The sequence below is a fragment of the Sminthopsis crassicaudata genome, chromosome 6, assembly GCF_048593235.1.
Source record: "Sminthopsis crassicaudata isolate SCR6 chromosome 6, ASM4859323v1, whole genome shotgun sequence".
Taxonomy (NCBI): Eukaryota; Metazoa; Chordata; class Mammalia; order Dasyuromorphia; family Dasyuridae; genus Sminthopsis; species Sminthopsis crassicaudata.
This window is the reverse complement of record NC_133622.1, coordinates 253,461,771-253,476,149: the sequence shown is the minus strand read 5'-3', so window position 1 is coordinate 253,476,149 and position 14,379 is coordinate 253,461,771. Positions and strand designations below refer to the sequence as shown.

Genomic DNA, 14,379 nt, shown 5'->3' with positions numbered 1-14,379 from the left:
AAAAAAATCCACTGAGGAAAACAACTGCTTAAAGAGTACAAATGGCCAAATGAAAAAGAAAGTATGAAAGTTAATTGAGGAAAATACCACCTTACAAGCTAAAATTGAGCAAATGGAAATTAATGCCTCCATGAGACATCAAGAATCAATCAAAAAATTAAAAGAATGATTAAAATGGAAGAAAATGTAATACCCTATGGGGAAAAAAAATCGCCCTGGAAAATAGATCTAGGAGAGACATAATAAGAATCATAAGATTATCTGAAGGCCATAATCAAAAGGAGGACATGGACAGCATCATCCAAGAAATCATTAAGGAAAACTGTCCTGATGTCCTGGAACCTGAGGACAAAACAGGTATTGAAAGACTCCACTGATCACCTCAGGAAAGAAATCTCCAAATAAAAACTCTAAAGGATATGAGCCAAATTTCAGAACTATCATATCAAGGAAAAAAAACCACAAGTGGCCAAAAAGAAACAATTCAAATATCAGGGAGCCTCAATCAACATTATACAGGACCTGGCAGCAGCAACATGAAAGGATCAGAAGTCATGGAACATATCTAGAAGCTGAATGAACTAGTACTACAACCAAAGATTGCCTACTTGTGAAATTAAGCATAATATTTCAAAAGAAAAAACAGTTGTTCAATGAAAGAGAAGGATTTCAAGCTTTCCTAAGATGAAAAATATGTTCTCCAATATCAAGACCCAAGAGCAGCATAAACAGGTAAAGGGGGAAAAAAAGAAAAAGAAAAGAAAACATAAGGGATTCAATCTAACTAAAATGTTACATCCCTACATGAGAAAAATGATACTTGTAACTCTTAATACTTGTATCACTAATAGTATAGCTAGAAGGAATACACACAAGACAGAAGGTAGGGCTCTCAAGTGAATTTGGGGAATAACATGCTAGGTGATGAGAAAATGGCAGAAGGAAGGGAGAGCTAGAATGATATAAATTATTCACACAAAGAAGCAAAAAAAAGACCTATTAGAACAGAGGGGAGAGTGGAAGGGTGGGCAATGAACATCACTTAACTCTTCTTCTCTTCTGTATTGGCTCAAAGAGGGAAGGAATAGTAAACACAATCGAGTACAGAAATCTATCTATCCAACAGGGAAATAGGGGAAGGAATAGAAGGAAGGGCAGATTAGGGGAGATGGTACCAGAAGCCAAACCCTGGGAAGGAAGGAAAGGATGGAAGCAGAAAAGAGGACAACCTGGAGGAAAAATAGAATGGAGGGAAATACATAGGTAGTAATCATAATCATAAATGTGAATGGAATGAACTCTTGCATAAAACATGAATAGAAAGAGTGGATTAAAAACCAGAATCTCATAATATTTTGTTTACAAAAAACACATCTGAATCAGAAAGACACACACAGAGTAAAAGTAAGGGGGCTAGAACCGAATCTGTTATGCTTTAGCTGAAATTAAAAAAAAAAAAAAAAAAAAAAAAGCAGGGGCAGCAATCCTGATCTTAGACAAAGCAAAAGTAAAAATAGACCTAACTAAAACAGATAAGGAACCTTGCTAAAAGGTACCATAGACAAAAAAGTAAAATATGCACCAAATGGCATAGCATCCAAAGCATCCAAATTTTTAAAGAAGTTAAATGAATTATAAGAAGAAATAACAGCAAAACTATATTAGTAGAGGACCTCAATTGCTCCCTCTCAGAATCCAATAGATTCAACCTAAAAGTAAAAAAAAAAAAAAAAAAAGCAGCCAAGGAGATATGTATAATATTAGAAAAATTAAATATGACAGGCCTTTGGAAAAAATTGAATGGGAACATAAAGAAATACCTTTTTCTCAGCAGTACATGGCACCTATACAAAACAGACCATATAAAATGGCATAAAACCCTCAAAATCAAATGTAAAAAGGCAGAATTTCAGATCATAATGCAATAAAAATTACATTCAACAAAGGGCAGTGGAATGATATGTTAAAAATTAATTAGAAATAATATAATCCTAACGAATCAGTGGATCAAAGAACAAAGCATAGAATAATTTCATTAAAAAGAATGCCAACAATAAAACAACATACCAAAACTTATGGAATGCTGCCAAAGAGGTACTTAAGGGGAATTTTATTTTTCTAAATTCTTATATCCACAAAATGGAAAAAAAAAAAAAACCTCAGATCTATGAATTAGATATGCAACTAAAAAAACTTGGGAAAAAATTTTAAATCCTCAATTGAACTGCAAATTGGAAGTCCTGAAAACCAAAATAAGACTGAAAGTAAAACAGCAAAAACTACTGAATCAATATATAAGCCTAGGAGTTAATTTTTTGGGAAAAAAAATAAAAAATAAGACTAGATAAACCACTAGTTAATTTGACTTTAAAAAGAAAGAAAACCAATTTTTTTTTTTTTTAGTATCAAAAAATCAAAATGGTGAAATCACCACCAATGAAGAAAAAACTAAAATCATTAGGAAGCATTTTGCCCAATTGTAGTCCATTAAATCTTGGCAATCTGAGTAAAACTGATGAATATTTATAAGAAGTAGATAAGCAGATCAGGAAACAGAATGCCTAAATACCCTATCTTAGAAAAATAAATTGAATAAGCCATTAACAAACTCTCTATGAAAAAATCCTCAGGGTCAGATGAGTTCACAAATGAATTCTACCAAAATTCAAAAAACAATTCTAGTACTATATAAATTATTTGGAAAAATAAGCAAAGAAGAACCTCTACCAAATTATGACACAGGTATGATAGTGATATTTAAATCAGGAAGAGCTAAAACAGAGAACAAAAATTATAGACCAATTTCCATAATGAATATTAATGCAAAAGTTCTGAATAAAATACTAGCAAGGGCATACCACAAGGATTGTACACTATGATTAAATGGGATTTATACCAAGAATGCAAAGTTGGTTCAATATTAGGAAAACTAACATAATTGACCATATCAATAAGAAAACCAACAGACATCATATGATTATCTCAACAGATGTTGAAAAAGCTTAACAAAATACAGGATCCATTCCTATTAAAAACACTAGAGAACATAGGAATAGAGTGAGCATTCCTTAAAATGATAAGCTATCTCTACATAAAATCATTAGTAAACATTATTTGTAATAGGGATATGTTAATTTGTATCCCTATTATCTTATTAGATACAAAGGCATTTGTATCTTACAAATAAGATACAAAGGTGTTTGTATCTTATTTGTATCTTTGAATTAGAATAGGCAATGAAGAAACAACTATCACTATTTGCATTTGATGTGATGGTATACTTTAAGAGTCTTAAAGAATCAACTAAAAATTACTTAAAATTAATAACTTTAGGAAAGTTGCAGGATATGAGAAACTTATGAAAATTATCAGCGGCAAGAAAGATATTTCATTTAAAATAATTGTAAAAAATATAAAATACTTGGGAGCCTACCTGACCAAGACAAACCTAGGAACTATGTGGACATAATTACAAAACACTCTTCACACAAATAATGTCAGATCTAAACCATTGGAAAATATCAGTTTGCTCATAGCTATGCTGAGCCAATATAAAAAAAAAAAAAATCACAATTCTGTCTACCCTCATATACTACTTATTCAGTGCCACATCAATCGAATTACCAAAAAAATCTGACAGAGCTAGGAAAAAAATAACAAAACTGATATGGAAGGAAAAAAAGGTCAAAAATATCAAGAGAATTAATGAAAAAAAATACACTAGAAAGTGGACTAGCAATACTAGATTTCAAATTATATCAAAGGAGTAATCAAAATTATCTGGTACTGGCTAGAATGGTGGCTCAATGGACTTGAAACACAAAACACATTAGTTAATGACAAAAGAAAACTAATATTTGATCCCAGCTTTGGGGGTAGGAACTATCTGACAAAAACTGCTGGAAAAACTGAAAGATAATAGGACATAAATTAGGTATAGACTAACATCTCACACCATGTACCAAGATAAATTCAAAAAATCAAAATGATTTAGATATAAAAGGGGGACATCATGAGCAAATTAGAAGAGCAAAGAATAGTATACCTGTCAGATCTATGGGAAGGGGAAAAAGTGATGATCAAACAAGAGATAAAGAGCATTACAAAATGCAAAATTGATAATTCTGATATACATTTAAAAACTTTTGCACAAACAAAAGCAATATAACCAAGATTGGAAGGAAAGCAGAAAGATGGGAAACCATCTTTATAGCAAAGATCTTTGATAAAGGACTCAATTCTCTAGAATATAGAGAATACTTAATTTTATAAGAATAAAGACCATTTCCCATTTGGTCAAATGGTTAAAGAATAGCAAAAGGTGGTTTTCAGATGAAAAAAATCTATAAGCATATGAAGAAAAGCTTTAAATCTTGAACAGAGAAATCCAAATTAAAACAACACTGAGGTGCCCCTTTAATGCCTAGCAGATTGGCCAGTGTGACAAAAAAGGAAAGTGAGATATGTTGGAGAGGATGTGGGAAAACTGGGGCGCAATGGCACAGCTGGAGTTGTGAACTGATACAGCCATTCTGGAGAGCAATTTGGAACTCTGCTTAAAAAGCAACTGAACATACACACCCCAGGAACCAGCCACACTGCCAGGTCTGCATCTGGCATCACGAAAACGGGGAAGGGCCCGGAAGCACAAAAACATCAGAGCAGGCTATTTGCTGAAGGGGAAGGAATGAACGAGCCGTGGTATACGAACATGATGGAACACTGTTGTGCAATAAGGAACGATGCCCAGGCGGGTTTCAGAAACACTTGGAAAGACTTGACTGACGCAGAGAAATAAGCAGAACCAGAAACGTGGCACCCAATCTCGGCCACGCAGTGGGATCATTAACCCCAAACGTCTCATTCTTCTCAGCGACACGATGGGCCGAGACAACACAACGGACTCCCAAAGGAAAATGCTGCCCACGTTCGGATGAAGGCCCGATGGGCTTAGAATCGGACCCATGCGGTTTTCCCACTTATTTTTTGTCCCCCTTTTGATCAGTTTGTTCTTTCACAACTGGGACTAATATGGAAATATGTCTTACATGACAAGACACCTCATCATCTTTGGAAGAAGCCAGAGGAGTGAAGGAGACAAATTTGGAACTCAAAATCTGCTAAAAATGAATGCTCTGATAATGTGGAAATACGAATCGAAGGAGGGCACATGTCGAGCACACTTTGGCTGACTCGCCATCCAGGGGAGGGAGGGAGAAAAAAGTGGGACACAAGATTTTGCAGGGATGATAGTTTTGCATGGATTTTGAAAATAAAAAGCTTCTTTTTTAAAAATTTTTTCTTGACATGAAACTGGGGGGGAAATAAAATCATATTAAAAACCAAAAACAAAAAAAAAACACGAGTCTGACCCTGCCATGAGGACAGCTGGCTGCCAACCAACTGCCAAGCTGCTGTCATGGGGCCGGCCTGAGCTGCTCCAACTCTGAAATCCTTGATAAACTGGCTCAACACCCGATGCCCACACGGCTGGCCAAGACCCCCGCTCTGGGAGCACGGACAAGGCCCTGGAGCCCCATGTGGCAGACAAGGACATGGGGGGTCTGCCTGGGGCCCGCCCCACCAGAGCAGAGAGAAGTCAAAGATTTCCTCCCCAGCCCTTATTGCCACCCCCACCTTACCCATCCTGCCCTAGGCCTGGACACGCTCCTGCCGCGCCCACCCCCCTCCCGTTAAGAGCCTTTCCCTGAGCGTCCCTGTCTGGCCCAGCAGGGGGTGGTCCCTAAGCTGCCCTCATGGTCCCGTACTGCCCCTGTCCATGCTGATCCTGACATGGGGTCCCATATATCAAGCTAGAAGAGGTCTCAGAGGCCACTGAGTCCATTTCACAGATAAGGAAACTGAGGTCTGAGGACATAAATCATGTGGCCAAAAGCAGTCCCACAAGGGGTGAGCATTGAGGCATCTGACCCCAAATCCTGGGAGTACCCCAGGTCCGTCTAGTGGCCTGCCTCAGCCCCGGGAGCCCCAGCCATCCATCATTCAGAGGAATGAGCCCCGAGTACGGAGTCAGTGGGGACCACATTTTGAATCTTGGCTCTGGGACGAGTCATTTAAGACTTCTGAGGTTCAGTTTCTTCATCTCTAAAATGGGCAGCACAGGCCGCCCTCCTGGGCCAATGGCAGAAGTGCCCAGAGGTCTTAAGACAATGATTCCGGAGAGAATCCAGCAGAGCCCCCTGGGAAAACCGCAAGCGAGGGCGGGAATTCTCACCCCTGGCAGACGCGCGAGTAATGCCATCGGTAGAGCGCCAGCGATGTGGAGTCCATGCGGTGATAAATGGAGCGATACTGGAAGGAGAAGAGGATGAGGTGAGGAGACGCCCCACACTGGGAGTGCTGGGGATGAGGTGCCTCACCATGGCCCTTAGCATGGGGTGACCCATGGGAGGTGCCCAGGGAGAGCCTGGGGGACTCAGGTGGGGAGGGGGACCCACAGACTAGAATAACACAGGCCCCCGCTGGCCTGCCCAACTCTCAGGGGCTTCAGGAAAGAAACCGGCCCCGGCGCCCTCCATGCTAAACTCAAAGCCAAACTTGGGCCTCCGCGGACAAAAGCCAGGGGAGAGACGAGAGACCCCAAGTCTGGTGGGCGAAGGCCAGCCCCCAAAGGCTCGCAGTCTGGCGTCCCGGGCCCCAGCAGGGCAAAGGACTGAGCCCGGCATTCAGGGCCATTGGGAGTCTGCAATCATTGGAACTAATTATCGTTAATATTACAGATGAGTTACATTATGGGCAGGAGAATCACTAAGAAATTATTAAATCTGGGCAGCTAGGGGGCGCTGTGGATGGAGCCCCAGCCCTGAGTTCAGGAGGACCCGAGTTCAAATCTGCCCTCAGACATTTAACACTTCCCGCCTGTGTGACCCTGGGCAAGTCACTTAACCCCAATGGCCTCAGCAAAAAAAAAAAAAAAAAATTAAATCATGCTGGGTAAATGCTATTTAATCCCGGGAGGGATATTTCACACTCACACTAACCTAACCCACATTTCCAAAGCTTAGGGCACTGAGTCACACTGACTTCAGCTGGACCTGGAGGGGGGCGGAACCCGCTCCTCTCCTGGCCCGCGTGGGGGGCGATGGGCGCAGAGTGCTGCAGACACTCTCGGGACCTGCCAACGCGTTGGATTCTTTTCCCTTCTCTTTTTTACTCTGGGAGCTCAAGCTCACTGGGAGGGCCCGGTTTGGTTCGGAACAAAGGGAGTCTTGAAGTACCAAAGGCAGCAAGAGAATTTACGTTAAATTTTCAATAAAGTCATTTTACAAAAGTTGAATCTTCAGAGAAATGAAAGGGAGATCTGAAAGAATGAGCTGCTGCTCTCCCAGAATGCCGTCTGTCCTTCCTTTTCTCTCCACAAGCGGGGGATGCGGCACAGGAGCCCCTCTCCACACCCCCCCCCCCAGCCAGAGGCCACAAGAGCATAGGCCTTTCCTTCCCCATGTCCCTGATTCACTGGGCCCTTAAAACTACTCGCAAAAGTTCATGTGCCCAGGGCCCGAGCAGCGGCCTCCGTGCCCCGCGCAGACAGATGCCCCCCGTGGGGCTGAGGGGATGGCACGGGCAGACGGGGGGCAGGGTCCGGGCCGCTAGGCGGCCTACCTGGATGGCGTCCTCGATGAACACGGCTGCCTGGCTGATGCAGAGATCCCGGTAGGCGTCAGCACCTGGGCACAGAGGAGAGAAACTGGTCACCGAGTGTGGGAGCTGCAGGACGGGGGCGGGTCAGCCGGCCACTTTTACAGACAGGGAAACCGAGGAGTGAAAGGATCGTCGTGGAAAGGGTGCTGGAAATGGAGGCAGGAGGGTCGGGTCTGCATCCCGGCTGCAGATTAGCTGAGTGACCTGGGACCATCCCCTCCCTCTCTGAGGCTCAGTTTTCCTTTCTGTGAAATGGGGTGAATAGTACTTGTGCTACTTGCTTCTAAGGCTTTTATAGGGTAGGCATGTTCCCAAGAATCACAGATCTGGAACTGAGGGGAGACCTCAGGGACCCCCTTTTACAGATGAGGAAACTGAGGTACTAGAGAGGGGAAAGGCTATAAAATCACGGATGCAGAGCCTGAAGTGACCTGGGAGCTGCAGTTATTTGCCCCAGATCACACAAACAGCACGCATCCGTGGCTGGATTCGAATCCAGGGCCTCTGGCTGCCCTGGACCAGCATCCTTAGCATCATGGGCTGCTGTGGTTGTGCCTGACTCTGCTAAGAGGGAGAGGCGGGACTTGAACTCAGGGCTCTTCCAGAGCATCCTGCATCCCCTCGGCTGACGTTCTCTCAGCAACCGTCCAGCTTTTGTAGGACATAAAGATGAGGCAGACCCAGAGTCCTTTGCTCTTCGGGGAGTTCTTCTCAGACTCCTCTGGGAGCGTCATGGGGCAGGCCGAGTGAGGGGTTCTCAGAGGCCTCGGCCCAGCGGCACCCCTGCCCAGGAGGAGCTCGGCTGGCAGCGCTACCCCAAAGCCATGATTCATTCCCAGGCAGCGTCGGCTCTACCAGAAAACCTGGCAGAGCCCGTTGGGGAGCGGCCCTGCCCGGGCCAGAGCCCAGAGGGGATAAGGGGGGGAAGAGGAAGGAAGGGGGCAAGAGGGAGCCAGAGGTCAGTGGTCCAGCCCCTCCACAGCACAGGAGGCCCACGGGGCTCAGCATGGAGCAGAAAAGGGCCCAGCCGGCCCTCTCTCCACTGTCCCCGAGGGACTCTGCCCTGCCTTTCAAAGCGCCCCCCCTCCCCCAGACTGCACGCTTAGTGTGAGAGAATAAAGTTGTTTTAGCCTCTGATGAAGGTGAAAAAACAAAGCAGGACCTGGTGATAAAGGGGGGAGGGTACCAAGGAGCCATCCCCAAGGCATGAACTAGCACACAGCTGCCAGCTGCCTCTTTCCCTTCCTTCTTCTCTCCCTCCTGCCACTGCTTTTTTTTCCTTCTCTTCTTCCTTCCCTGCTCTCTCCCTCCTTCCATTGCTTTCTTTCCTTTTTTTCTTCTCTTCTTTCCCTCTCCCTCCTTCTACTGCTCTTTTTTTCCTTCCTTCCTTTCTCCTTCCCTTCCTTCCCTCCCTCCTCTTCCTCCTTCCCTTACTCTTTCCTTTTTTCTTTCTCTTCTTTCTTCCCTCCTCTCTCCCTCCTTCCATTGCTCTTTCTTTTTTCCTTCTCTTCTTCTCTCTCTCCCTTCTTCCATTGCTTTCTTTCCTTTTTTCTTCTCTCTCTTCTTTCCCATTCTCCCTCTTTCCCTTGCTCTTTCTTTTTTTCTTTTCTCTTCTTCCTGCCTCTCTTCTTCCCTCCTCTTTCCCTCTTTCCATTGCTCTCTACTTTTTTCCTTCCTTTCTTTCCTCCCTCTCTCCCTCCTTCCCTTCCTTTTTCAGAGCCCGGCTCTCCCTTTCTCCCCAGGCTGGGTGCTCAGGGGCCACTCCCAGCCCCAAACCCCTGCTGACTGACCCAGAAGCTCTGACCTGGGCTGGATGCTCCCTCCTCCCCCCACTGCTGATGACCAGCGTGTGACCGCCCAGCCACCGTCAGCCGCTGCCACTCAGAGCTCCCCGCCCAGCCACCGTCAGCCCCGCTGCCACTCAGAGCTCCCAAGCCCAGAGGTCCACCAGCCTTCCCAGCCTCCAGGAGGGCTCCACCACACCTGGCAAATGGGCACTTTTCAAGGGATCGAGGATCCGATCCGAGGCTTCAGCCACAGTTTAAAAAAACTTTCCAGAACAGTGGAGAAATGAAAATAAAAATAACTCGGAGGTCCTGCCTCAAACACACAAGCTCAACCAGGAAAGCAAGGGAAAATGACAGGCAGAGGCCTGGGGGCCTATGGGAAGCAGCTTGGATCTGCCCAGAAAGCTCCCGAACTGTGCCCCATGCTTCCTGACCCATGGCCCAGGGCCTCACGGCAGCCCAAGGAAAGAAGAAGCGCGCAGTCATGCCCCAAAGTACTGCTAGTCCTGGGGGAGCCCCAAACTGGAGCAAGGAGGTGCCCCCCACCTGGGGAATGGCGTGGCGAAGTGGAGCACGTGAGCCTTGCGCACTACAAGGAGCACGCCATTTCAGCAGAAATGTGGAGGCGCTTGTTCCCCGAGGAAGAAGGCCCAGCTGGCCAGCAGCCCCGAGAGAAAAAATGCCAAATGCTGCCCTGGCTAATCCTAACCCTAAATCGGCACCAACTCCTGCCAGAGAGCGTGGGCAGGGGCAGGAGCAGCTCTGGGCGCTGGGCGTCTGGAGCTGGCGGAGTATTTGAACCACTCCACCCTTTGCTTTGCTTTTGCTAGTTTGTGGGGGAGGAGGGAGAGGGGAGCTGGGGATGACTGGGGGGGGCTGCTCAGCCCCCCTCCCGCCTCTGGCTCCTGGCCCTCTGAGGGTGGAACAAGAACCTGGTTGGGGCAGAGGCGCAGTCCTGGGGACGGCCCGACTGACAGAAGAGATGGCCCATAGATATGGGCAGGGGCCGTCTTGTCCAAAGCCCAAGCCTGAGGGGCCCCGGGACTTTAGCAAGTCCCACGGTGGGGTGCAGCCCCTGACACACACTCACACTCACACACACACACACACACACACACACACACACACACACACGCACACACGCACCCATGGACACACTCAGGTGCACTCACACACTCACACATACATACAATTACACACACACACAAACCCGCCATACTGTTAGCCCACTCCCTGCCCCAACCCCCAGGGAGCACTTAGTCCTGCCCTCTCATGCCATTCGGAGGAGAAACACTCGGAGGCCACAAGGAGCAGGCCGGTCCCCTTGGGCCCCTAGAACACGGCTGTCCCGTAAAGGCCAGGAGGCAGGGGAGATGAGAAGGGGAGGCCCACAATCCCCCGGGGGAAGGGGTGAGGGGAAAACATGAGTGAAGGGTCCAAGACTCCCCTAGTCACTGGTGGGAGGAGGGCCTGCAGCGTGTGTGCCCGGGACCCAGGGAGGACAGAGAGAGCCCAGACACCCATCGCTGGCCAGAAGGGAGAGGGGAGACGGGCTCTGGGTCAGGTGTCCCAGCCGGGAGGAAGCTGCCGCTTCTGGCCCAGAGCACATCAGAAGTGCCCGGAGCACGTGCCCAGACCGGGAAGAGCGGAAGAGCAGACTTGGCAGGGCAAGGGGCAAGCCTGACTGCCCGACACCGCGGTGATGACTGCAGCTCGGGGGGGGGGGGGGGGGGGGGGAGATGACCTGTCCAAGGTCACACAGCTGCACATGCCTCAGGCCCCATTCAAACTCGGGGCTTCCTGACTCCAGAGCCGACGTAAGGAAGCAGCAATAACTTTTGCTCCTTCTTAGGCTCACCTGATGCTTGGTGCATCTTCAGTGCTTCCTAAATGCATTTTCATCAGTTTACACACGGAGAAGTGCCCTCTTGCCCCAGCTCCGAGGGCAGGGGTCAGACTGACCAGCCCCCAACCAGCCCCACTAAGCACCCAGAGCCTCCATTCAAAGGGACTCCCACCCACAGCAAGGTACTGACCACCTCCCCCATGCCACCCACATTTATAAATATAGCACCAGTCCCACGCCCTTCTCTCGAGACAAGCTGGCCAAGTGGGGCTGATTCCGATCTCTCAGAGGAGGAAACTGAGGAACATGCTTACCCAGGCTCCCCCCCAGCCAGGAAGTGCCCGAGCATGCCACGCTGAGCCAGCATCCCTGTGCATGAGGACGAGGTCTCTGCAGCTGGCAGGGGGCGCGGGCACCCGCGTGAGGACGAGGTCTCTGCAGCTGGCAGGGGGCACGGGCACCCGCGTGAGGACGAGGTCTCTGCAGCTGGCAGGGGGTGCGGGCACCCGCTGCCAAAGGCAGATGATCTTCACGGGCACCCAGGAGGGGTCTGGCTGTGGCCCGACATCTGCCACCTGGCCTGAAGGTCGGCAGCAGGCCCAAGTCTGAGGCCAGAACACGCCACCCTCCCGCTCAGAGCCGGAGCCAGAAGGGAGGAACCCGGGTACCCGGACTTTTAGGACACGTCTCCCTGCTTACTGGGAGGCTGGCACTTGGTAGGCCCTCGGGGGCACAAAAGAGAAATCCATGGGGCCGGTCCTAAGGGGCCCCGAAGCCCAGCTGAAAGCAGGGGACCGACCTGGGGCTGCGGATTCTGACAGTCACCATGGGCCAGCCCGTGGGATTCAGGCAGAGCATCCTGGGAGCTGGCACCCCCTGGATTTGTGACTCAGGATCCCAGACTTCCAGCAGGAAGGAACCTCGGCTGCCATTGAGCCTGACCTCTGGGATGCCCAGGTTCAGAGGGGCCCGACACACTCCTGCCCCTGACGGAGGTCACCTTCTCTGTACTTCCTGACTGGCCAGTGGGGGCAGGGAGCCACACACCAGCTTCTGCCCGGCCCCAGAGGGGGACTCGGAACACTGGCAAGGAGCTGCAGAGGCCGATTCAGGCTCGCAGAACTGGCTAACAAAGGAATGGGCTGGCCTTGAAAGGGAGTGAGTTTCCTGCTCGTTGGAGGTATCCAAGTTGCTCTCCCTTTACTGCATTGAGGATCCTTGTTCCGATACAGATGGAATCCTTTCCAGCTCTGAGATCCCGGAGGAATCAGTGCAGGGCAGATCAAGACTACAAGGGAGGGCCCCCAAAACACAGGCTGGGGCTCCCCCCTTTCACCTGAAGCCCAGGCCAGGGCAATAGCCTTCTGTTTGGTCTTCCTGCCTCCCATCCTCCAGAGCCGCCAGAGAGTTGTCTAAAGACCCTTTAGATGAGGCGGTCCTATCCTAAGCACTTGGCCAGCAGGAGTATACAGTAAGCATGAAATAAATGCACATTGCACTGATGGATCTAACAATGGGATTGAAGGTCATGAATCCGGAAGAGAAAGGCCCGGCACAGATCATCAGATCCTGCTGCCTCGTTAGACAGGCCCAAGGAGGGCAAAGGGCATCCCGGGGTCAGAGGCAAGCTCTGGTCCCACCCTCTGAAGCCAAAGCCAGTCGTGGGAGATGAGCACTAAGCTCCCTTGAACCCCTGCACCATCGGGGGAAAGGGACTTTGGGGCTCCACCCCCTGGGAGCAGGGAGGTCGGGGTGGCAGGGGGGAGGTCAGCAGGCCAGGGAAGAAGGGACAGCCGGGGCCCTGCTGGGCACAGGCACAGAGCTGAGACCTGGCCTTTGCTGGCAGACACAGGGCCCTCCAAGCGGCCTCGGGCTCTGGGAGCGAGGGACGCCCGGAGACCTCTGGGAACTCGAGGCAAGAGTGGGGCCGGGAGCCTTGGAAGCAGGGGATGCCGAGGTCAAAGCCTGGAGGAGGCCGTGGCCCGGGAGTGTGGCCCGGAGCGCGGGGGACGGGGCGCCCCGGGCTGCCCTGCTGCTCCTCCCGGCATTTGGGGCCCGGCCCGGCCCGCCCCCGGGGGCAGCATCTCCCGGGTTAGCTGCAGAGGTCGCCGCCGGCCGAGCTGGGGCGCAGGAGCCCTGCCAGCCCGGTCCGTGACCGCAGCGCCCGATGCCCGGCTTCACATCGGGGACCTCGGACAGAAGGGGACGCTTCGGGACAGAGAAGAGAGAAGGGGGGGCTGGCTTGGACTTCGGGGCTGGCCGGAGCTCCCTAAAGGGGCGATGAGGAGGCGCCCCCCAACTTTGGGTTAGCTTGGGCCGAGGCTGGGGCGAGAGCCGGGACGGTCTGGGTCGGAGTCCGGTGGGGGCTGGGAGGACTGGGGGAGAGGAGGGCGGGACGCCAGAGGAGCCGGCACCTCCCATTCATCCTCCTGCCCCACCCCCGCCGCGGCCCCTCCCCCTCCTTCCAGGGGCTGCAGCCCTTCCGCTCAGTCCCCAGTCACTTCGAGCTCAGATCCCAGCGCTGGCGCAGGACCCCGCTGCCCCCAGATCCGCTCCGGGCCCTACCTGGGTCCCCTCCGCGCCGGGCCCGTCCCCACCGCGCCCCGCCCCACCTGGGCCCCGCCCCTGCTTACCTGGTTCAGCCGGGGCGCCATAGGAGCGCGCAGGGCCGGGGCCGCGGCCACCTAGCGCCCCATCCGGGGGGCCCGAGCCCGATCCGCGGGGCTTGCGAGCCCCGGACAGCAGGGGTTCGCTCTCCTCCATGGGGCCGCCGAGCCGGGGCAGCCGCCACGCGTGTGCTCGCCGCCGGGCCCCCGCCGCCGCCCCGAGCGCCGTCCCCGGCTGCGCCTCCGCCGCCCTCCCGGGCCCAGCCTGGGGCGGGGCCAGCCCGTGACGCCAGGGGCTCCCCTCTTCGGGCTGCCCAATGAGCGCGGGGGGAATCCCGTGACCCGGGAGGCGGAGCTGCCTTGCCCCGCCTCCAGGCCGGGAGGGGTCCCCTGGAGCCCCCCACCCGCGGGAGCGCTCTGGAGGCTGAGCTGGGGCGGGGGAACCGGGCCACCCCCTCCCTGAACCCAACTAAGAGGG

General features: G+C 50.9%; 1 protein-coding gene across 2 annotated transcripts in view; it reads right to left on the bottom strand.

The window, feature by feature from the left end:
- Positions 1 to 14,169, bottom strand: part of TPCN2 (two pore segment channel 2) — a 29,999-nt gene extending 15,830 nt beyond the window's left edge. The window contains exons 1-3 of one of the 2 annotated variants that reach the window (XM_074276690.1): positions 13,929 to 14,169; positions 7,624 to 7,688; positions 6,236 to 6,312 (exon numbers count right to left, since the gene is read on the bottom strand). In XM_074276690.1, the coding sequence (XP_074132791.1) occupies positions 6,236 to 6,312; positions 7,624 to 7,688; positions 13,929 to 14,058 (272 nt within the window). In that variant the 5' untranslated portion in view covers positions 14,059 to 14,169. The remainder of the gene's footprint in view (positions 1 to 6,235; positions 6,313 to 7,623; positions 7,689 to 13,928) is intronic. The other variant, XM_074276691.1, reaches the window with a different exon arrangement.
- Between the last annotated feature and the right edge of the window lie 210 nt (positions 14,170 to 14,379).